This window comes from Sorex araneus, chromosome 6 (genome assembly GCF_027595985.1).
Source record: "Sorex araneus isolate mSorAra2 chromosome 6, mSorAra2.pri, whole genome shotgun sequence".
Classification (NCBI taxonomy): Eukaryota; Metazoa; Chordata; class Mammalia; order Eulipotyphla; family Soricidae; genus Sorex; species Sorex araneus.
In genome coordinates, this window is record NC_073307.1 from 112,031,622 (window position 1) to 112,055,354 (window position 23,733).

At 47.9% G+C, this 23,733-nt stretch overlaps 1 protein-coding gene across 3 annotated transcripts in view; it reads left to right on the plus strand.

The window, feature by feature from the left end:
• Nucleotides 1–23,591, plus strand: part of AMPD3 (adenosine monophosphate deaminase 3) — a 50,778-nt gene extending 27,187 nt beyond the window's left edge. For all 3 annotated transcript variants that reach the window (XM_055141493.1, XM_055141491.1, XM_055141492.1), the window contains 11 exons: nucleotides 447–666; nucleotides 2,469–2,598; nucleotides 8,426–8,620; nucleotides 9,916–10,047; nucleotides 10,620–10,783; nucleotides 13,301–13,427; nucleotides 14,169–14,332; nucleotides 14,943–15,063; nucleotides 16,590–16,763; nucleotides 18,303–18,413; nucleotides 20,041–23,591. In XM_055141493.1, coding sequence (XP_054997468.1) covers nucleotides 447–666; nucleotides 2,469–2,598; nucleotides 8,426–8,620; nucleotides 9,916–10,047; nucleotides 10,620–10,783; nucleotides 13,301–13,427; nucleotides 14,169–14,332; nucleotides 14,943–15,063; nucleotides 16,590–16,763; nucleotides 18,303–18,413; nucleotides 20,041–20,217 — 1,715 coding nt within the window. In that variant the 3' untranslated portion in view covers nucleotides 20,218–23,591. The remainder of the gene's footprint in view (nucleotides 1–446; nucleotides 667–2,468; nucleotides 2,599–8,425; nucleotides 8,621–9,915; nucleotides 10,048–10,619; nucleotides 10,784–13,300; nucleotides 13,428–14,168; nucleotides 14,333–14,942; nucleotides 15,064–16,589; nucleotides 16,764–18,302; nucleotides 18,414–20,040) is intronic.
• Nucleotides 23,592–23,733: the final 142 nt, after the last annotated feature.

Sequence of the window (23,733 nt, forward strand, 5' to 3'; positions counted from 1 at the left end):
CATGTAGCTGCAGCTGCCCTAACTCTGGTTCAAATCCCTGGTATCATGTAGGAGCACTGCTGGGATTACTTCTCCTGAGCACAGAGCTAGGAACAACTCCTGAGCACTTCCTGGTGTGGTGATCCAACTCTTCATCCACTAAATAAAGTTCAAAAGAAAAAAAATTTGTTTGAGGTGGCTGCCATGTGTCAGGGAGTCTTCTAGCTACTGTGGACATAGCAGTGAGCAAAACAAAGTTGTGTTATGAGAGATAAAGTCATGAAGTCCTTGTACCTAGTGCTGAGGGCTAAGGAGAACTAGGGGAGGGCAAGTGAGGGGCAGCGCCTGGCAGGGATGGGTGGATGTGAGGAGAATAACCAGCACCAGCTCACCAGGATGTAACTTGGGAGCCCACTTGCGCTCATGAGGTCAAGGACACGTTGCCATCACTCTATTCCATGTTGCAGACTTCCACCCTCCCCCCAAGCCTCAGGAGGACCCCTACTGTCTGGATGATGCGCCCCCCAACCTGGGCTACTTGGTCCGGATGCAGGGGGGCATTCTCTTCGTGTATGATAACAAGAAGATGCTGGAGCACCAGGAGCCCCACAGCCTTCCCTACCCCGACCTGGAGACCTACACCGTGGACATGAGCCACATCTTGGCTCTCATCACGGATGGCCCCACGTAAGCCCGCCCCTCGTAAGAGCACAGCCCCGGCTGCCTCTGTGGTGTGTGTATGTCGAATGAGCGTGGACCAGGCTGAGGAGGGGGGAGCGTGGGCCCAGGGCCTGGAAGCGGCCCACCAAACTCTTGCTCTGTGTCAGCCACCCCACAGAGAGCAGTTTCCCCTTTCCCTAGTGCTTTGTGCATTTTTGTGACAATTTTCCGGTGCAGGCCTGCAGATTCTTAGAGCTGGTACTGCAGGTCCCTTCTGCATGCCTTAATGTGCAGCTTCTGTGGGTGGGTGGTCCCCTGTGCCCCTGAGAATGACTGTCCTCCCAGCCTTGGGCATCCTTGTGGCTGAGGAGGGGTGATGGAGGTGGTTGTAACAGGACCCCCTGTTTTCGGAGGGCAGGGAAGGGAGGCTGGGACTATGTATCAGAGCACCATGAGGCCTGAGGCCCATGGCCTGACTCCACTCACCTGGCAGGCAGCTGTCTTCTGGCTTTTGGCGCGGCACTGCAGCGAGCCACTGAGAGTGGAGCCTGGACTGGGTGCCCTGAGTGCTGTGTTGGGTGTGCCAGCCAGGACAGGAGTGTGGGGCACAGGCTTTAATCTTCCCTGCCTTTGGAATTTGATGAGAACAAGTGTGGAGCCAGGCTGAGGGGAGGGGCGTGGACCCAGGGCATGGGTAGCAGGGCCTTGGGTCTCGCTGATGGGCTTGGGGGAACGCAGTGAAGCCGGGAGAGGAGGGTAGTTTGGGGAGGCTCCCCTCAGCTCCTGGGCAGAGAGGCCACCAGCAAACCTGGGGAGAGACAAGGCTCTGGCTATCACAGGGCTGTGTGAGCTGGGACCCTCTGTTTGACATCCCTGTGCCGCTGAAGCACTCCTACTCGACTCCGAGGCTCAGCTAAACTCTGAAGTTGGCGTGTTCAGGGACACGGCTGCTCTTTATAAAAGTTGGGGTGAGCAGATGCTGAGGGAGCTCTATTCATGGGGTCCGGGTGGTTGAGGGTTCTGTGTGAGAACAGGGAGTAGATAGTCCCCTACCAGGCATCATCATGCGCTGGTGGGTGCTTGACTTGCCCTGGAGATTTCCTTACCAGAAACAAATAGCCCAGAGTTTCTACTTTGCCCACAAGCCGCAGCATCTCGTCCTGAAGCGTGGGGACAGGGTGAGGCTGCACCCTCTCTGTGCCTTCAAAGTTGGACCGTATTGCTGACCCTGCCAGGGGACTCAGGGTGGCTGAGGATAGATGCAAGGAAGTAAGAAGGGATGAGGAAGGGGAGACTGGCCCCCTCTATACGCCGCGGAGGGCCCTTCACAGGCCTGAACCAGCCCAAGGCAGCAAACTCCCTCTCTATCTGCCCTAGAGGAGGCTCAGGGTCAGTTTCTTTTTTTTTTTCTTTTTTTTCTCTTTGGGTCACACGTGGTGATGCACAGGGGTTACTCCTGGCTCATGCACTCAGGAATTACTCCTGGCGGTGCTTGGGGGACCATATGGGATGCTGGGATTCTAACCCAGCTGGGCCGCGTGCAAGGCAAATGCCCTACCCGCTGTGCTATCACTCCAGCCCCAGGGTCAGTTTCTTAAGCGCTGGAAGCTACAAGTGCAAGAATGGGTCAGAGAGGCCTCAGCTCCATCTTGCCCCTCTCGACTCTGCTCACTTTCCTGAGCACGCAGGGGTGGTCACACAGATCAGCTGAGTCTGTGGGAAGCTTGAGGGTTGCCCCCATGCCCCACCGAGGCCCTGGAGGTCTCCAAATGGGAGTGCTGAATGAAACATCTCCTCAAATGTGCTTTCTCCCCCTTCCCGACCTGCAGGAAAACATATTGTCACCGGCGACTAAACTTTCTGGAATCCAAGTTCAGCCTTCATGAGATGTTAAATGAAATGTCCGAGTTTAAAGAGTTGAAGAGTAACCCCCACCGAGACTTCTATAATGTGAGAAAGGTGCGTTAGGGGTGTCAGCAGTCAGAAAATCCCCTTCTGGACCTCCGTACCCTCCCCTTGGCCCCCTGCCCCCAACACACACAAACCATGACCCAGCTTAGGGCTACTTCCCTGTGTGACCCGGCCTGGCAGGGGATTGCAATGTGCTTATGTGGAAGGAAGCCTGGCGGGTTGGCCTTTTGTGTCAGGTGGGCCCCAAGTCAGCTTCCTGATCTCCAAGCAGAAACCTTTGTCTATGCCAGGAGCCTGCTGGAATGTGCTTCCCTTCTTGGCAAACAGGGCGTGGCCTGGTGTGGGGCTTTGGAAATAGACCAGGTGAATTTTCAGGTAGATGCTCTATTGCATTCGTCCTGGAGAGGAACAGTCCCCTCTGGATTTGAATGCACAGGTTTCGCTTCTTCCAAGGTCAGGCGTGTCTAAGGCTCATCACTCAGTGCTCAGCTCTCCCCTGGGTGGATACGCAGCCTTGGCCTGAGCTTGGCAGCCCATGGTCACAGCTGTGGTCACAGCCTCCAGCTTTTGCATGTTTTTCCCTTTAGTGAATACACAGTGGAGCACGGGAATTCATGCTCAGCCTGGGAAATTGGATTTTGTTGTTGTTTTTGTTTGTTTGTTTGTTTTTGGACTATACCTGGCTGTGCTTCGGGCTTACTCCTGGCTCTGCACTCAGGGATCACTCCTGTTGGGTTTGGGGAAACATACATAGTGCAGGGATCAAGCCTGGATTTGCCGTGTGCAAGGCAAGTGCCTTACCCGCTTTCTATTGCGGTGACTCAGGGAGTTTGATGCTGAATAAGTCACTTCCTGTCTACAGAACTGCCTTATTCGTTTCTATCTTGTGGTTACTGTGATAGCTGAAGTGGCTTTGGGGAAGAGGCCTGAACTGAGCTCATGTAAAGAGTGGGAGTGAGCCAGTCAAGTGGAAGGGTGAAGAAAAGAGACTGCTACCCCCGACCCCACCTGCAGAGGGGCCCAGCATGCCACACTAGTGGAAGGAGTGTGGCAAGAGGAAGGAGATCATGAGGAGTGCGGGACCTCAGCTGTTGGGGAGAGGGTGGCGGATGGGGGGAGAGGAGCTTGCTGAGGTGTGTGAGGTTGTGGGCATGTAGGGCCCCCTAGGTTTCTCAGTGGAGGCAGGGGAGACAGACTGGAGTATAGCAATGAGTAGGGAGAAGGAGGGCATTCGGCTCGGCTGAAGAAAACAGCCTGGTCACTGTGGCCCTAAGATTAGCCCTACTTCCACAGAGCCTTCTGTTTCAGATGCAGAACCCTTGAGAACTGTTCCCCGCAACCAACACTGGGGTCCTCTTTGCTGAGGGAGACATGGGGTCTCCTCTAGGAAAGGAGGCTCCAGCTCAGGACACCCAGACCAGTTGGCTGGGAGCTCCAGCAATGCTAGGAGGAAGACCCTTCCAGGGAGGTGCCTCCATTACCCCCATTAGCATCAGGAAGTCTGACATGGGTGGGATACACAGCTTTGGGAGTGAGAGCTGGAATTTCATTTCCTGGGTTGATGCAAAAGTGCCTTGGAGAGATCCAGGCAGGTGGAAGGATGTGCGTTAGAAACCACTGCCTGAGCAGCCCAGGCCTTGTACCAGCAAATATCATCTGTAACTTTCCTATGAGCCTTAGGTATCCAACAGGTGGACCGTCCATGCCCTAACCCGTCCACCTCCATTCTATGTGCCCGGCTCGAGCTCACATTGTGGTGCAAGGAAATGCTGGCCTGCCCATGTGACCCCATCCTTGCATGTGGGAACACCCAGCCTGACCCAACTGAGCACAAACTGGCTCTGACATAGCCAGTATCTATGGCAGGACCTCAGCTGTGCCAATTAGCTGCTCTCTGGCCACTGTGTGGGCCATGAGAGATGGGTAGTGGGGTGCTATGATTATATGCCAGGGTTCCCTGAAAGTTTGGGTGTGTCTCTGAGCAGTGGCTGTAACCCTTTTCGGTGCCCCTCGGGCTGTTCTCTGCCTTCACATTTGGTCCATGAACACAGAACAAGTCAGCTGTGAGTCAGCCTATGTCTGCCCCTCCCTGCCTCCTGGCTGCTAGCAGTTTTGTCTGAGTCTTGGAGCCTGTCCCATGGTTGCAGAGCTGGCTCTCTGGAATTCAGGATGGGCTAGAAGGAGGGTCTCCATACTTCCAGGTGGCTGTCAGAGCACTGGGGCCAGTCCAGGCCTATGTTTGAAGGCAGGACCTGGGTATGGCCCAGGGTCTGTGTGGGTGGTACTTGTGATACTGACACATCACTGAGGGCCTTGGGTGTTTTCACCCCGAGGCCCATTGGGCAGGACTGTTTAACAGACAAGTTGTTTTCTGCTCCGAACTAAGAATGAGGGGCTAAATGTGTTTGTAGAGTGGAAGCTGGGTCACATCAGGTTTTATCTCCTTTGATTTGAGCGTCACATCAGGAAGAGCAAGTAAACTTCATCTTCTGGTTCAAACTGGATCAGGTTACTCTGGGGCTTGGTGAAAAGTGCTGTTATTGATGATTGATGCCTGCTGAGGATATGAAAGTTGCCAGTGCTGGCTTGGAGACCAGCAATTGGCCAGGCCTGCTTGGAAACTCTACTGCTTGTCTGAACCTGGATTTTTGGTCAAAATAAGATTGTACTTCAACCCTCTGATGAATTGTGAAACCTGACATCTAATCATTGTTGTTCATCTTGGAGATTCTGAAGTGTGCTTTGGATGTTTTTTTGTGTTATCCAGTTGATTTTGTGACTCTGGGGGTAAGGACAGGCTGCACCCCTGTGATGTATTATTGGTATGTGAGAGAAAGCGAGCAGCAAGCCAGAATGTGCTGAGTCATGCTGAGTAGCTGAGCCAAGTCTAGTAATAGTAAGCCAGTCTGACTCTCTCCTGTGTACACACAAGTGCCCAGCCCAGTCCAGCCCCGAGTTGTTCAGCACTCCACTGTGCTTTAGGTGATTTTCAGCTTTAGGTGCACTGAATTATTTCATATTTTAGATGTCTTTTGTTCAGTCTTCGGCAGAAGAGGCAGGATGGACGGCACCAAGAATCCCAGTGAATGAGTGATGTAGCCAACAGCATGGGTTGGCTGGTATGACATTCACAGAGGCTCACAGACCAAATGACTGGTTTGCCATTGTCTTGGAGATCCCCAGCAAGCCATAGACAGGGCTCAGTGCCTCGACCTTCGCATAGTGCCCAGTTGGCACAGTGGTCACTTCTGAGTATAGTTTGATGACTGGTGGCGCCTGACCAGGAGGCTGCCACCCTTTTCCCCGGGGACTTTCCTTAGATTTAGGCTCATGGGAGGGGAGTCTGGCTTCAGGTTATGTGTCCGCTTAGCTAGGGCCCTGCCTCTGAAGGTTGACTGAGGCGCGGGTGACATACTCAAGCAAATGGAAATCCCATGACTGGAGCAGAGTAAAAACGAGAGAGTGGGAACTAATAATTATATTGTTATATAACAACAATAATTTTAATAGACCCTAATCCTCAGATTAGTATTAGTAACAGAACAAACTTGCCTTTGAAAAAATCCATCCTAACTTCTCTGTGTGGCAAATGAATGAAGCAGAGCAAGGGAAACAGTGGTAAGAGCAGTTTGGAAGCCAGTGTGAGGTCGGGAGTGAGCCTGCAGGCTTAGACTCAGTATGACAACAAGACTAGGCAACACTATGAGCATCTGAACTCCAAAGGTAGATGGACTGTTTTAAATGGGGTGTTTGATGTAGATATTGGGAAAGGAGAGGGTTGATAATGCTTCTCACATTTTCAGGTGAACCAAGTGGTACAGATTTTCTACTTTCTGACATATGGAAAGCCTGGAGACTATCTGGTTTGAGCATCCTCTCCAGAGATGGAGATAATGCTTTTGAATAGATTACATTTGAGCTTTAGTTACATATGCAATTATGGGGCCTTGGAGTTTGTTTTTGTTTTGTTTTGTTTGATGGTACCAAGGATCAAACATTCAAAGGATTCACTGAGCTATGTCCTTGGCCTGAGTAATGAAGCTATGATTTAAGTCAAGAGTTGTTGGTATGTAGAAGGCAGATAACAGCACAGATGGGTCAGATTGCCTTTGGAGAGAGAACATAAGTAACATGACAAGAAGTGCCAGTCCAAACCTGCAGAAATTCCAGTAACTGAGAGGACTGGTAGTGACAAGTCACTGAGGGGACTGAAAGGAAAGGCCAGAGAGGCGAGAGGGAAGACAGAGCCATTTGGTGGTGTTGGTGAGGAAACATTTCCCTTTACCTTCCTTCACCTTTCTTCCAGCCAAAAAAGGATCCACAACCTCTAACTAACAGGTTGTGGATATTCTGCACCAGCATGAAAGATCTAAAAGACAGAGGCACTGTGGAGAATATATGCCATATGGGTCTGGGGAGAAGAGAATCAGGACTTCAAAGGCCCTGAAGGCAATTAACAGGGAATGAGACCAAATGCTTGCTAAGCAAATATGGCGGGTGTGTGTGTGTGTGTGTGTGTGTGTGTGTGTGTGTGTGTGTGTGTGTGTGTGTGCGTGCGTGCAGGAATCTGAATATCAAGCTTTGTTTGCCACATTATTCTTTTTTAAAAAAATGTTATTAGTGAATCACTGTGAGGTACCGTTACAGACTTACAAACTTTTGTTCTTGCATTTCAGTCATACAATGGTTGTGTACCCATCCCTCCACCAGTGCCCATCCTCCACCACCAATGATCCCAGCATCCCTCCCACCATCCCTACCCTGTCCCCTCCATCCTGCAACATTATTCTTGGTCTGTGGTCTGCCCTATTTAGCCTGTCTTCACTGAAATTAAATCAAGTGATAGCATACATCCTGGAACAGGATGAGGGCAAAGGTAAGGGGATAAAAATCTCTCCTGAGGTTTTAGTCCCTGATTGCCTTTAGTTTAAAATTATCTACATGCCAAATAATTTAAAACTAAAGGCATGTGTTTATAAGGTCATATATTCTGTTCATACTCAATATTAGAGAGATACAGTTGTGATAAATCATCCCATGAGGAGTAGTGAGATTTGACGGAACTCCCTCTGCTACCTTTCAAGGGGAAGCAGGGACAAGGCTGAGCCCTGGATCATTTCTGCCCTTTAGGGTTTGGTCTAAACTGTTTGGCCTGATTCCCCCAGCCTGAATCTCTATGTTGGTTTAGGGTCCACAAAACTGCTGCTTCCGAAGTCTGGCTGTTGGGGCCTTCCTTTGTGGGTCATGTAACTGGCTAAGAAAACATGTGTTGGTGGCTGCCTGCTGGGAATACTCTGTCAGGTTCCAAGAGAGGTCACTGGGAAGAGTGATCTTTCTTGCAAAATTTGGAGGGTCCTCAGACTAGTGTGAGGATGGCGTTGGCATGGAAACTTTTGAACAACCTACTCTGCCTGTTCACTTGTTCATTCATTCATCCACTGATTCTGCTAACACTTGGTACAGGCTAGGAGATAGGAGCTGGGACTTAGGTATGTTAGACGTGGGCTCTGACCTTGAGGAGGTCCAAGTCTAGGGAACAAGTATAGGGGTCAGGACTTAAACATCAAGAGAGAGCCTGTACTTGGTTCCCATCTGGGTTGTGTGTTGGAATGACATCCTAGCAGAGGGGACTAGGAAATGTCCAGAAGGAGGAGATTGGGAGGAGGCAATACTTGGGCAAGGGGAATGGTGGTACAGCATGGTTGTAGAGTGGGGGTGGTGGCAAGGTAACAGTTGAGACCTGGCTTTATCTTGAAGTCCTGGGGGTAAGCAGGGGATTCAACCCATATTTGAGAAAATCTGCTATTTCGTTTTATGGGAGGGTTGAGCGAGGGACAGTGCATGGCTCACAGGTCCAGTTGGCTCTGTGCTGTAGGTGGACACGCACATCCATGCAGCTGCCTGCATGAACCAGAAGCATCTGCTGCGCTTCATCAAGCACACGTACCAGACGGAACCGGACAGGACGGTGGCAGAGAAACGTGGCCGGAAGATCACCTTGCGCCAGGTGTTTGATAGCCTGCACATGGACCCTTATGACCTCACCGTGGACTCACTGGATGTCCATGCGGTGAGTGAGCTCCTGCCTTCCAGGGACCTCAAGGGACCTCAAGCAATTCTGATTGGGGCTGGGGGTGGTGGGGCACAACACCCTTGGAGACCAGCCATATCTGTAGCTGCAGAAGCGCTGCTGTGTCAGTCGCTCTTTCTCTTCTATCTGTGGAGTTGGAGGTAATTTGGTCTCAAGAACTAACCAGGCAGGGAACAGTCATGGGGTTGGGGGAGAGGGTGTATCACTTGGAGCCAGGTAGCTCTGAGTTCAAATTCCACATCAGTGTGAGGTGCCTTGAAGCCAATCACTTCTGTTTTTATGTCCTTGCTGTAAAATGGGGAATCACATGTGTGTTCTGACATTCTAAAGACATTATAGTACCGAATGATAGAGAAGCTGCTGCCAAAAGCAATATTTCACTCAAAATGTTAGTGACTACATAGTCCAACAGTTCTGCATCTAGGTGGAACTGAAAGTTGGAACTAAGCAGAGTTGTACTCTTAAACACATGGAACATTTTCCACTGTGACCAAAAGGTGGAAGTGTTCCACACCTATCAGCAGATGGATTGACTGCATGAGCTACATGTCACATTTTCAGTACTAAAATACCAAAAATTTCAGTGCTGAAATTTTCAGGCAACTTATAGGGTAATTTTGGTGCTTAAAAATTGAAATTCTGGTAGGTGTTACAAAATGGATGAGTCTTGAAAATTATACTAATAAGCCAAAGAAAGAGCCAGGCACAAAAGGGAAATATTGGATAATTCTTCTAATATTAGAATATGCAGATTCAGAGAGAGAGAAAAAGGTGACCAGGATGAGAAATATAGACAGTGGGCATTTAATAGGCACAGTTTATTTTACTGGATGAAAAGTGCTCTGGAGATGGTGGTAGTTGGGCAACATCATAAATGTGCTTATGCCATGAACCACATACTTAGATATGTCTTAGATGGTATACGTTGCATTTCATCTATTTTCACAATGGGGAAATATTTGTTAAGCCACTAAGTAAAACATTGAGTGAGGGAGTTTTGAAGGTGCCCTATGAAGTTCAAGCAGTGACAGGAAGCAGGTTGTGACTGATTGTTCAGTAGATTGATGTTGGGCTCTCTCAGCTACTATGCTCCTGGGGGAGGGGATCTACATGCCCTGTGAGGGGGCCTCCCAAAGAGATCCCAGGGCTGCCCAGTGTGGGACCATGGTCCTGACCCTTGGACTTCCATGCACATCTTGTGCTGTGGTGAAGACTGGAGAGGGGACACAGTCATGACCACAGAACAATGAGGGTTGGGGATTCTCTCTTTCCAGGGCCGACAAACATTCCACCGCTTTGACAAGTTCAACTCCAAATACAACCCCGTGGGGGCCAGTGAGCTGCGTGACCTGTACTTGAAAACAGAAAACTACCTGGGAGGAGAGTACTTCGCTCGGATGGTCAAGGCGAGTGGGCCCCCGACCTCCTTAGCATGCCTTCAAGACTGGGAAACGGTGGTGGTGGTGGTGGTGGTGGTGGTGGTGGTGGTGGTGGAATGCCTGCCTGGTCCATTGTTCTCTCCCCTCCTCTTCCCTTAATCCCTGAATCCCCCATGCAGATTAGGCAAGAGTCTGGGTACCCTGGTCTTGACCATCAGGCCTGAGCATGTGAGGCTAATATAGGGCATTTGTGCTCACCCACGTGTCCACTTAGAGCCTGAACATGACTGAATGCAAGTCAACTTTGCCTAGATCCTTCTGCTGCCCAGCCAGGTTCTGCTGAGCTGTGCAGTGTAGACTTCAGGCCTTCCTCATAGGGGAAGAAGATTTTTCTGAGGCTGAGTGCTCCAGACAGTGGAGGGAAATATTGGGTCTTCCCAGGCTGGAGCAGGGACAGAGGGAGATGTAGGATCCAGTGGGTGGTGGTGGTGGTGATGGATGCGGAGCGGAGGCGGGGTAGGGGTGAGGGTGGGGGTGGGACTGTTCTTTCCAGCAGGTGGAATGCTATTGGGCTGACCTGAGTTGCTCTCGGTGTCAAGGAGGTGGCCCGGGAGCTGGAGGAGAGCAAGTACCAGTACTCAGAGCCTCGTCTGTCCATCTATGGCCGCAGTCCTGAGGAGTGGCCCAACCTGGCACGCTGGTTCATCCAACACAAGGTTTACTCCCCCAACATGCGCTGGATCATCCAGGTGCCACGGATCTAGTAAGTGAGGGGGGCTACCCCCCCAGTTGCCCTTAAGGGGTGCTTAAGGGCACCATCCCTAGGTGGAGGAGGGGATACTTTTGTGCCTTGTATAGGCTTCTCCTCCCCTGGGATTTTCCACAGTCAGGGGTTCTTGGACAAAGAGGTCTTGGAGACAAATCCCTGTTCTTTGAAGAATGAGTGTGGAGGCTGGGGGCACTACTGCCTGTTTCATTCTTACTGGGGATGGAGGATGGCCTTTTGGGTGAACCTCAGAATTTGAGTGACTTGATGGTGGCCTGTATGTGGTGCTTCCCGGTGTGGCTCAGGACATCATTCTTTGGTTGGTGGGATGGACTGGCACATGGTTTCATGGCCCACATGTCTAAGATGAGAAACCATTGGTTTGCTGTAGTGGTGTATTTTTTTTTTAAGTAACAGATTTTATTTAGAGGTTTCAGAGGAAGGAGGAAGGGATAAGTGGAAAGGAAAAAAACAGTAGGAGTAACGCGCTCAAGAGAAAATGCGGGCTTCTCCAAGGGTGGAGGAAGCTCTACACACATCCTAGCACTGGACATGAAAGCATGAAAGTACACATCTCAAGGGGGGAGATGCGGGCGACACATGTGCTTGGGCACCACATGTGCTCGGCCACGTGGGCACAAGCAGCACATGGGCTCAGGCAGCATATGCGCGCAGTGGTGTATTTTTTTTTTTTTAATTTTATTGAATCACCATGTGGAGGGTTACATAGTTCTCAGGATTATGTCGGTTATACAGTTCTCAAACACCCTTCACTTCACCAGTGCCCATCTTCCATCACCAACCCCCCCAGTATACCTGCTGCCCCCCTCCCACCTCCCCAGTCCCAACCCTTGCACATGATGTTTCACTTCGTTTACGCCTTATTTCGATTACATTCCATGTTTCAACACACAACTCACTACCGTTGTTGGGGTTTCCCCCAAAAAAGAAAAGCAGTCCTATTGCCAAGGAGGCATTTGATAGTTCTCCATTGCTAAGAATATAGAGATATTAAGTCCCGCTGTTTGTTACATAGTTTTTCTTTTTCCCCCTTGCCCCGCGCCACCGAGTTCACGCCTGTTTTAGTAATCGCCACGCTGCCTGACAAGGGAAAAAAAAACCGAAAAGGATGGTTATTTCCCGTCATCAGCAGGCGTGGGGCTCTGGCTTAGTTGATAGACTTGTAGAGTATCTGCAAGCAGTCTCTGGAACCGAAGGTCTTGTGCTGGTATCGGCTCCGGCTCGAGATTCCACCAGCGTCCCGCTGTTCCTTGTACATAATTTTTCCCCTTATATCCCATTCCCACGCCACCAGGTCTGTTTGCTTAATGGACATCACACTGTAGTTGATGACACACCGCGTTTCTTCCCGAGAAAGAAGAAAATTTCTTCTCAGCCGGCGTGGGGATATAGCTTAGTTCAGTCTAGTGAGATGGCTACCACTTTGATTGCCTTCAATATTTCAGCAACAGACTTACTATTAGGATCTCCCACAAAAGTCCGCCCCATTAGAAAGGAACCATTACATATTGCTCATACTAAGATGACATTAAGTCGCGCGGCCGCGCGGTTTTGGGTTTCTGTATAAAGTCCAGGGAAAGTACAACCAGAAATAACATCACTACAAACTTTTACCCTTTTATGGTGCTCATAAGATGGAGAAACCTAGAGAGAGGCTCGGCGTCTCCGTTTTGCGCTCAGGAAAACCGCGGCCCCTGCGCTGTGCTCAGGAGGGAGGAGTTGAGAGAGAGACAGGTTAAAAGAATTGGGGGATGCCCGGGTCCCACAGCTTCAGCACGCCGTGGGGTCTCTGGTCCCATGCCGGAATTAGTTCAGTGGGCTGCTTGGAGTCCGAGGGCGCTCCCTCGGGCCCCTCCATCATGCTCCTTCCACAGCCGGGTCCAAAAGCGCAGTGGTGTATTTTTTATTGGTGTGTAGAGGGCACATCCAGTGGTGCTCAGGGCTTACTCCTGACTCTGTGCTCAGGAATCATTACTGGCCGTGCACAGGGACCACATTTGGTTCTGGGCATCAAACACTATTCTGCTGCACGCAAGGCAATCACTTTACCTGCCATACAACTTCTTTGGTTCTCAGTGTGTTGTTTAAACTACTAGTATACAGACCCATGTGTAGTTGGATTCTAGTCTACAGGCATAAAAATGATTGAAAAGCACCAAAGGGAATTGGGTCACTGGAATTCTATTATTATTTTTTAAATTGAATCGCCATTAGTTAGAGTATTACAAAGCTGTTCATGATTGGGTTTCAGTCATACAATGTTCCAACATCCATCCCTCCACCAGTGTAATCTCCCAGCACCAGTGTCCCCAGTTTCCCTCCCACCCCTCCAAGGCATCCTTCACCCCCACCTGCCTCTATGGCAGGCACCTCTTTTCTCTCTCTCTTTCTCTTTCTCTTTCATTTTAGGAATTATGATTTGCAATACAGAAGCTGAAAGGTTATCACAGGTTCCAGGGTCTCCCTTAATCAGCAAATCTTTACTTCCCCCAGCGACATATTTAGGTCAAAGAAATTGCTGCCAAGCTTTGGGAAGATGCTGGAGAACATCTTTCTGCCCCTCTTTGAGGCCACCATCAACCCCCAAGATCACCGAGAGCTTCATCTCTTCCTCAAATATGTAAGCGCAAGGGTGGGGATTCTGTAGGCAGTGGAGGCACTGGGGTGGGAGAAGGAAGGAGGTGGGGTTGCATCAGGTCTGAGATAGACTCTCAGACCCTATCACGGGGCCCCAGGCATGGACACATATCAGCCCAGGAATCTGAGTTCCCTTTTCACATTGTCATGCCACACCCTTGGGGTTCTGGAGACCACCAAGGCCCTGCCCATTGCTGGATGTGATGGAACATGTGGTGTTGGGAGTGGAACCTGGGGCCTGGCACATGCCATGCAGGGGCTCTGCCACTCCAACCACATCACTGCCCCCTCATGTATTTATAAACTAATGAGCTGCCCGGAGGGACTCCACTGGGTGCCAGATGAGGTGTAGCAGCAGGAATGATAGGGACGTCCTGAGGCATCTCTGCCCCACTCAGGGCTGCTCATAGGGAGGAGCGGGGAGCAGAGGGGCTCCAGTCCCTGAATGAGGCTCAGCTCCTCGTCCTCCTGGCAGGCCTGCAGTGTTGAACGCATTTGCACATGTGTACTCAGGCTCAAGGCAGGGCTGCATGTGGGGGCGGGTCCATGCGCAGGGCCTGCTTATGGCCCCTCACAGCTATTGCTACTGCGCTGCCCTGGCTGGGGCCACAGAAGGATGGGTGAGCGGAGATGACTGGCGGGCCTGACTTCAGGCCTTTGGCTGCTCATCTGCTGTGTGGGTTGACATGGCACAACACCCCCCAACCTTCAAATTTCCACCCAGGTCACGGGGTTTGATAGCGTGGATGATGAGTCCAAACACAGCGACCACATGTTCTCCGACAAGAGCCCCAACCCAGACATCTGGACCAGTGAGCAGAACCCACCCTACAGCTACTATCTGTACTACATGTACGCCAACATTATGGTGCTCAACAACCTCCGCAGGTGGGTGGATCCGTCCAGAGCGCTTGCCCGCCAGCGCCCACGTGTCCCTGACCGCGCCCCACGGGGCAAGACACTCGCAAGCGTGGCTCCTTCCCGTCCCCGTCACTGTGCTCCCCGGTGCCTGCGCTCACTTGACAAAGCCCCCTCCCTGGTCTGTGACAGGCACAGGGGACGGGGCCCCCCAAAGCCCAGGCCTTCCTAGAGACCCTGCGCAGTGGTCGCACAGGCTGGGCACACCCGGGAGATAGAAGCTGTGCCCTGTCCTGCGCATCTGCATCCTTCCGGCATCCTTACCCCGCATGTGCGGGTACCAGTGCGTGGGTCTGTGAGTTCAGACTGGGTCTAGGATGGGAAGACGGCCTGTGCCGGGGGGATGGCTGTCTGTGCTGTAAAGTGGGGAGAGTGTCGGGGTAGGGAAGGAAGTGTCTCTACTGCCCCCCACTCTGCACCCAGGAGGTGGCATCTCTCAGGAGGAACCCTGGGTCCCAACTTCTGAATTTTGGGCTTTGGGCGGGGTCGTTTCCGCGAGCTAGGGGTGAAGGTGCCTCTCTGGGGCTCCAGGTCAGGATAGACCCTGGGGTCTTTCTGATGAGCCCCACTTCTCTGGCAGGGAGCGAGGCCTGAGCACGTTCCTGTTCCGGCCGCACTGCGGAGAGGCGGGCTCCATCACCCACCTGGTGTCTGCTTTCCTCACTGCTGACAACATTTCCCACGGGTTGCTCCTCAAGAAGGTAACAAGGCCCACTGCTGGCAACCCATCCTGCCATGGGTCAGCAATGGGCTTTCTGCGGGGGAGTGGGACCCCCTACACTTGCATATGTGACAGTCACCTATTATTCCGGGCTGTTTGCACTCATCTTTGCTTTAGATTTAATTCTGAAAGGATATCATCCGACGTAATTTGATTTTTTAAAAAAAATAGACCCCCTCACTACTATTATTTTAACGGATGAAATTATTAGCTTTTTAGTATTTCCAATTCCCATTTTTTCCTTCAGAATGTATTCTTCCCTTTTGGAGCGGGAAGGAGTTGGGCCACACCTGGTGGTGCTCAGGGGTTACTTCTGGCTCTGCACACAGGAATTACTCCTGGAAGTGAGTGCAGAATCATATGGGATACCCAGGATCATACCCTTCATCGACCGCGTGCAGGCAGATGTCCTACCTGTTGTATTATCACTCTGGCCCAGCCAGAATATATTCTTTACTTATCATAATGTTCACAGAATTCCAGTTTCTGCTTTGTTCCTAACATTGACCAACATGCTTTTTGTGGGAGGAGGGCAGCTCCCAAGCTGTGCTTAGGAGGCTGGGGCGGGGGGTGGGGGGAACCAACAGGGATTCTGTCATTCGGGTCTGCAGTTCAATAATGCACTGGCTCGAGGGTGCCATGCTGCTCAGTCGCTGCAGTGCTCGGGGGCTCCAGGGCTGCACCCCATGAGGCTCTGAGGGCCATATGGTGCTGGAAGTGGAACCTGGTTCTGTTATATGCTGGGCATGTGTGCCTAATTGCTCGACTATCTCCTGGCCCCTAAAGCACATTTTCCTGGACTGGTCTGATCTAAGCTGGTTCAGTGCCCAGGTGTGGGGCGGAGTCCAGCCAGCTCTCCCAGGAGCAAACAGTGCAGCTGTGAACTGTGCCTGAGTATCCACCGGGCTGGATCATTTCCAGAACTATGTTTGCCCAGTCTGCTCCCTGCCAGGTCTTACAACGGCCTAACCAGGGCCCCATTTCTTCTAATTCTCCTTTTTAAAAAATGTATTCACTGTGAATTACCTTCTTCACCAGTAGTCGTTTCAAATAATAGGGACCCCATTTCTGCAGCTGGTCGTGTCTGCCCCTTCTCAGTTCTGAGGAGCTGGAGTGTTTATGGTCTCAGCCTGAATGTGGGCAGTTTAAGCAAGACCACAACAGGAGGTACCTTGTAGCCACAGGGGTCGGGACTGGGTCATGCAGCCTTCTGCTTTTTTGTGGTCTGGAGTGCAGAGGCAGCCCCTGCAAGGGTGAGCAGGACAGCCCCAGGGAAGGATGTGCATGTGAGAGGGGTTTGGTGAACAGAGAGCTGAGAGAATGGGGGAGAATCCAGGGGTCCTGGCTTTGGGGGATCCCCACCTTGGTCGGAGGTTTGTCCAGACTCTGCCTAGGTCTCTGATTTCCTCTGATACATGTGTCTACTCCCCCTCCCTCCCTCTCCGCCCTCACCCCTTCCCAAGCCCCCTTCACACTGCTTACATGAATTTGGTGGCTGTTTTGCAGAGTCCGGTGTTGCAGTACCTCTACTACCTTGCTCAGATCCCCATTGCCATGTCTCCTCTGAGCAACAACAGTCTGTTCCTCGAATATTCCAAAAACCCTCTGCGGGAGTTCCTGCACAAGGGGCTGCATGTGTCACTGTCCACTGATGATCCCATGCAGTTCCACTACACGAAGGTGAGATGGCCCCACAGCACCCCATGGTCTCTCTGTATCTTGCTCTTCTCTGTCACTGGGCACAGCTATCCCTGTGCCAACCTCTCACTGTGAGGGTGCATTAAGGAAAGGAAATTGAGACTAATGGAGGGTCTGCATATATTCAAATGCGAGTTACCATTTTATTGATGCTGTTATTATACTTTGGATCTCAGGGGCGGGAAGAGGCAGGGGAGGCTGATGTCATGCATGAGGACCAGTCATTGTGGTCCCCAGTGCATTTTGATGGTGTGGAGCCCAGCTGCTGATTTGCACACTTAGAAGAGCTGGTCCTCTGCAGCAGGTTCTCCGGGCTCTGAGTATAAAGACCCTTCTATACGCTTAAGAACTGAGACCCTCATAGAGTGTTGACTTATGTGGGTCTGTTCTTCATTAAGATTAGTAACAGGAATTTTAAGACACTTACTTAATTTACAAATTATATTAATGTTGACTTAAGCAGCAATTCTTAGGAAAAACAACTGCTTCCCAAAGAAAACTACTGAGAATGGCATTCATATTAAAATTTTTGTTTTCTTTTTGGGCCCACCCAATTGTGCTCAGGGATTACTCCCCAGTTCTGTGCTCAGAAATCACTCCTGGTAGGCTTGGGGGACCATATGTGGTGCCAGAGATTGAATCCAGATCAGCTGTGAGTGAGGCAAGCACTTTACCTGCTGTAAATCTCTCCAGAATGGTATTAGATTTTTGCAAATATCTTTAATGTCTGGCTTGCTAGAAGACAGCTGGATCTCATATCTGCTTCTGCAATCTACTGGAATGCTTTTTCTGTTTGTTTGACTTTGTTTTGAGGTCATGCCCAGTGGTGCTCAAGGTCCTGGCTTTATGCTTGAGTCACTCCTGGTGGTGCTTGGAGGACCATATGCAATGCTGAGGATCAAACCTGGGTTGGTCATGTGCAAGGCAAAGGTTTTCACTCTCAGGCCTCTGGAATAAGTTTTTGTTTAAATTTTACTTTATTCTAGCATGGAAATATAATTTTGCCTTCTGCCCTAGAGATACATAATTGGAAAAGGGAGGGACTTTCAGGAGATCATGGGAACCCCCGGGCATCTTTGGACCACACTTTGAGAATCACTGCACTAGACACTCTGGGGTGGTGAAAAGGTAATGGGAGAGTTCATCACTAATGTTAGATATTTCTCATCCTAGGAGATCAACCAAAAGTACTATCCAAACCCAATCCTTTAGGGATGACACTTAGGATAACTTCTCAGTCTTCTTTATCGCTCCGTTTTTGCTCTCCATGCTTTACTCAGATCTTTTATTGTTGGACGGTCTTATGAAGCGGTGCATCAGCAAATGCAAGGCTGAAGATCAGGCATTGCAAGTGGGTAGAAGGCAGATTGTCCTAGGAAGCAAGGATGGCATCCCCATTGAGGGCACTGGGTCATAGGAATCAAATCTTCTACCTATGCCTGATGCTTCTCGCTCTTGGGAATATGTGAAGCAGAGAAATGGATATTCTGCCCTCTAATGCATTTTCTTGGGTTGGGGTAGGAAGCGCTTATGGAAGAATATGCAATTGCAGCTCAGGTGTGGAAGCTGAGCACCTGCGACCTGTGTGAAATCGCCAGAAACAGTGTGCTCCAGAGTGGCCTCTCACACCAGGTAAGGATGTGCTGGTGGTGCCCCTTGTCCTTCTGGTCCCTCAAACACCTGTGCCATGAATGCCTTCTGTGAGTCAGTCACTTCTTAGGCCCTGAGCTCAATAGAGCAAGCAGGGTCTGTGTCAGTGACGTATCTTCAGTGAGAATCTTGGGAGACACCTTCATTTCCATGTCTGCTCTGTCATCTTCTTAGGCCTTTACTCAAATGTCATCTCTCTTCCCTCATCATCCATTCTACAATAACCACACACTTGGCATCGCTCTCCATCTTTATATTTATTTTTCTTCATAGTAATTATTACTAGGGCTGGAGTGATAGCATAGCAGGTAGGGCGTTTGCCTTGCACGCAGCCGACCCGGATTCGATTCCTGTGTCCCTCTTGGAGGGCCCGGCAAGCTACCGAGAATATCCTGCCCTCACAGCAGAGCCTGGCAAGCTACCAGTGATGTATTCGATATGCCAAATACAGTAACAAGTCTCACAATGGAGACGTTACTGGTGCCTGCTGGAGCAAATCATGAACAACAGGAAGACAGTGCTACACAGTGCTACAATTATTACTAATGACATTGTAATATATAGTGTTTGTGTCTGTTTCTTCTTTCCTTCTAGAATGTAACTTCCTTTAACACAGAGGCTGTTTTCCTTGCAGTATATCTCTAGGGCCTGGATAGTAGTCTCTGACACATAGTAATTCTTTAATAGATTACTAGTACTTAAATCAAGCAAAGCATTCTAAGGATAGGAACTGGGCACCAGGATTTTTTATGGCTTCCCCAGGTATTTCTAATGAGGAGCTGGGACTGGTTAACACTTATCAAAGATGGGCAACCATCAGTACATGGTCCACAGGGGTAGAGCACGGATCAGTTATGCAAGTCAGGTACTGGTCTACAGGTGTAAAAAGATTGAATGCTGCTCTAGATGGTATATTAGGTTTTTGTGTACCTTCCCTGGGTGATGTCACCAGTACAGGAAGAGGCAGTTCTTTTTGGTGGTTGACACAGAAGAGTTAAAGGCTAACCACTGAATTGTGCGGGCCTGGTTTCTTGGACTGACACTCCCCAGGAATGCCTGTTTGCTTTTGTCAGCTCTCCGGAAGATCTTTGTAGAGTCTTGATGCCTTCTCCTTGCCTTCTCCAATGACAGAAACCTTGTAGCTCCTATCTACAAGGAAGTATGTAAGAAAAGGAGGGAGTGAGCACAGTGGTTAGGGCAACAGCCTTGAGGAGACAGAGACTAGTGAAGGTTGGTAATGGGTCTATGGGGAAAGATGTCCTGATGGAGGGCCTGCTTTAGATAGACTTGTCTGATTTGCTGTGGCACAGCGGGTAGGGCATTTGCCTTGCACGTGGCCGAGCTGGGTTCGATTCTTCCGTCCCTCTCAGAAAGCCTGGCAAGCTACCAAGAGTATCCCGCCCACATGGCAGAGCCTGGCAAGCTACCCATGGTGTACTGGATATGACAAAAATAGTAACAAGTTTCACAATGGAGATGTTACTGGTGCCCGCTGGAGCAGATCGATGAACAACAGGATAACAGTGCTACAGACAGTGCAATGTTGAACTAATCTGTGAATAAAATAAGGAATCTAAGGTTTATTATTTGTATTTCTTTTGTTCCACAGGAAAAGCAAAAATTTCTGGGACAAAATTATTATAAAGAAGGACCTGAAGGAAATGACATTCGAAAGACAAATGTTGCCCAGATCCGGATGGCATTCCGCTATGAGACCCTATGCAATGAGCTCAGCTTCTTGTCTGATGCCATGAAATCAGATGAGATTACAGACCTTAACGTGTAGGTCTGGCATTAGACATGTATTTTAACTTTTTCATTTAACTTCAAGTCTGTTATGATTAAGTGGTCAAGATATCAAATTAGGACTTTCCTTCATGAAGAGGATACTTTTGAAGAACTTTTAAACTAGAGATTTTGGCTGCACTATTCACTTTAGGGTCTAACATGTCCTCTTCTGTCAATGTTTCTGAGTAAGATGACTCCTCCTGAGAGATCTGGGAGCGGGACACTTGTCTGTCCCACTCATCCCTAACTTTCCAAATATTTCTCTTGAAACTGCTAGGGCTTGCATTTGGGGGCTTAGATTTTGGAGGTGGCATGGCCTCATGCCCACTCACATGAAGTTTGTGGGGTTTTGCCATCAGCCTCTAAAGGCCCTGCAGGCTGGTTGGCAGTTGTTCATTTTCAGCCTCTTGCTGGCTGGCTGCCTTAAAAATCTATTTCAAACCTCCCTTTCATAAAGGAGCTACTTTTGAGAGAATTGAAATAGAAAGCATCCTTCTTGACAATTTATGTTTTTAATGAATTTTATGAACGATTTTATTTAGCTCTCCTCCCTATTTAGGAAATCAAATGTGGACATGAAAACAATCTCTCCTACATTTTGGCTTCCTCATCTGTAAAGTGAAGGTCTGGATCAGAGGCATGCATTTCAGACAGTGGCTATGGATCTTACTTCTGGGGCCACTGTAGGGCCAGGAAGGAGGGTTAAGTGAGGGTCTGGGTACTGCCTTTATTTCAAAGTGACTGTTTTTACCAGATTTATAATGGGGGTGTCAACATATTTTCACCTGAACCAAGGATTTTGCGAAGTACAGGACTATATGAACTTTATTCCCCTTGGTTCTAAAATTTTTATAGTTGTGGGCCAGTTATTTTTCCTTATGAAGAGTTAGATTGAAAGATGTGAAATTTGCCTAAGGTCGAACAGCTAATAATAGGACTAAAATTAGGTTTCTTTCCTAATCCAGTCCTCTCCCCACACTATTCCATTAGACCTAACAGATTTTTTTTTAAACCACTGTGACCTGTTGAATTTTTTTTTAAAGGAGAAATTCCTTTTTAATGTAATATATAGACTTCCTTAGTCTATAAAGTGTAGGAACCACTTCCTGAGACAAGGTCCAAGGGGCAAAGAAAGCATTTCTAAAGACCAATTTGACTTTACACTTCAACAAAGTACTTCATCTGTGTTACTAGTGCCTGTTTCCTAGTGGGTGCTCAATAAACATATATAAACTCACCAAATAAATTTCTCTTTTGGCAACTTTTTAAGGATATGTGTTCTGAATATTCAAATATTGCTCAAGTATCTTCCTATTTCCGTGGGCAGATTCAGATTATTGTAAGTCCTGAATCATTATCAAGTTAGAAAAACTTGATTTTTGCCTGAGACAATGCTTCACTGATTTGATATTCTCTTGTCCTGTGACTTTGTACCTGTCTCCTCCATTGTCACGTGAGCACATGGAATTTTAAGTGTAGTCTTTTTATTAGACAAACATAATATGTAATCTTGCATACTTATTATGAAACTGAATGAAAATCTACCATTTATCTTAGGCATCATTTTTGAAATCTCCATTTGTACACATTTGCCCTAATAGATTAAGTATTGTACAGTTTTTCATTGCCATTTTATCTGTGTCAAATATTTGTTTTTAATTATGAAATAAAGTCCTTTAGGACCATGGCTTAGTAATTTAAAACTATGTCAAGCAAAATGTTTTAAGTTTTTTACTTTAATTGGGTATTGTGAATGGTTATCATTAACTACTAGCTTACCTTTAGATTGAGACATGAATCTATTCACTGAGAAACTAAACATTTTCAAGCTGAAGCTTAGCAGATCATAAGGTAAACCTTTGTTTTTCACTCATTTTAAAGCCCTGTTATAGATCATGAGCAACTTCATACATTTCCTTTTCCCTGGATATTAAATCTATTCAGTCAACATTTGTACAATTTTACCTGTCCTTTCAGTTTACACTTTCATAACATCATTGTACCTAACTGGCTTTTTAGGGATGAATTCCTACATTCTTTTACTTGTATATGGCACCAAATGCAACTGTACACCAGTTCATATTTCTAAAGGAACATTATTTTGAGGCGTATTATCCTTTACTTGCTCTAGGAGTTCACATTCTGTATCAACTCAGACTATATTATTGAAACTAGGTTAAAACTTAGCCTCACAAAAAACAAGTTATTGTCCCTGAGTTGGTACTAACAAAGATCTATTACAGTCCTCTACTTTTTTTTTTTTTTTTTTTTTTGCTTTTTAGGTCACACCTGGCGATGCACAGGGGTCACTTCTGGCTCTGTACTCAGGAATTACCCCTGTCGGTGCTCAGGGGACCATATGGGATGCTGGGAATTGAACCCGGGTCGGCCGCATGCAAGTCAAATGCCCTACCCGCTGTGCTATTGCTCCAGCCCTATCTACTTTTATTTTATTAAACATTTCACTTTAATTTTTTTAGGGAGACATCCCCGATGATGCTCAGTTTACTCCTGGTTCTGCACTCAGGCAGGCTTGAGGACCCAATGGAGTGTCAGAGACAGTATCAGGGTCAACCATGTGAATGCAAGTACTCTACCCACTGTACTATCTTTTCAGCCCATCTACTTTTAATGTTAGATTAAAGCAAAGTAGAAAGCATATATTTTTCTCTATTTGTACCGAAATGCTACATTGGTGAAACACTATTCCTCTTTTTCTAAAGATAATATGATAATATAAATATTGCATACCTGAATAGGTATAACTAACTGCAATAAAAAATACTAATTAGGTAAAAATAGGTATTTAGATATTTTTATTCCTTCAACCGCTATGTAATTATTTTATTTGAAAGAGGATGCAGAGATATAAAGACTATATATAGCTACAAAGATTATCAACATCTCTGAGAATTTTATGTATTTGAGAAAATTAAACATCCTTTATATATATATCAGTAAATTTAATTATAAACTGTCAATCGTTCTTATTAATGGCTTTCTTCTTTTTATTGTTAAGATACTGAGATGTTTCTCTAATTACAGTCTTGAGACTTATTTTACAAGATAAACATAAAAATTACCCTATAGTGGAATCTGAGTAAAAAGACAAAGGAACAGATAAAAATCTGTTGTGAATTGTTTATATTATGTTGTCATCGTGTTGCTCATCATAAATAAGGATTATTAATTGTTTTACCTAATCTCCAAGTAGTTTTCTTATTATTAAATAGAGAATTTTAACAGAAAAAAAAAACCTTTAAAATCAGTATTTTTTGGACTGACTTTTAATGAATCCAACTTCCCAATGTTAAAAGTCTGTGATTTTTAAGCAACCTTAGTACTTTACACATATATTTGGTATAGGGAAATCAAGTCTAATTTGGAATTGATTTTAAAACATAGCACAGAGACATTATAACCCCAAGGGTATAATATAAAATATCTCTCTAAGGAATATAATACACATTTAGTTTTATGAATGTAAAACTACATGATAAGAAAAAAATCTTCA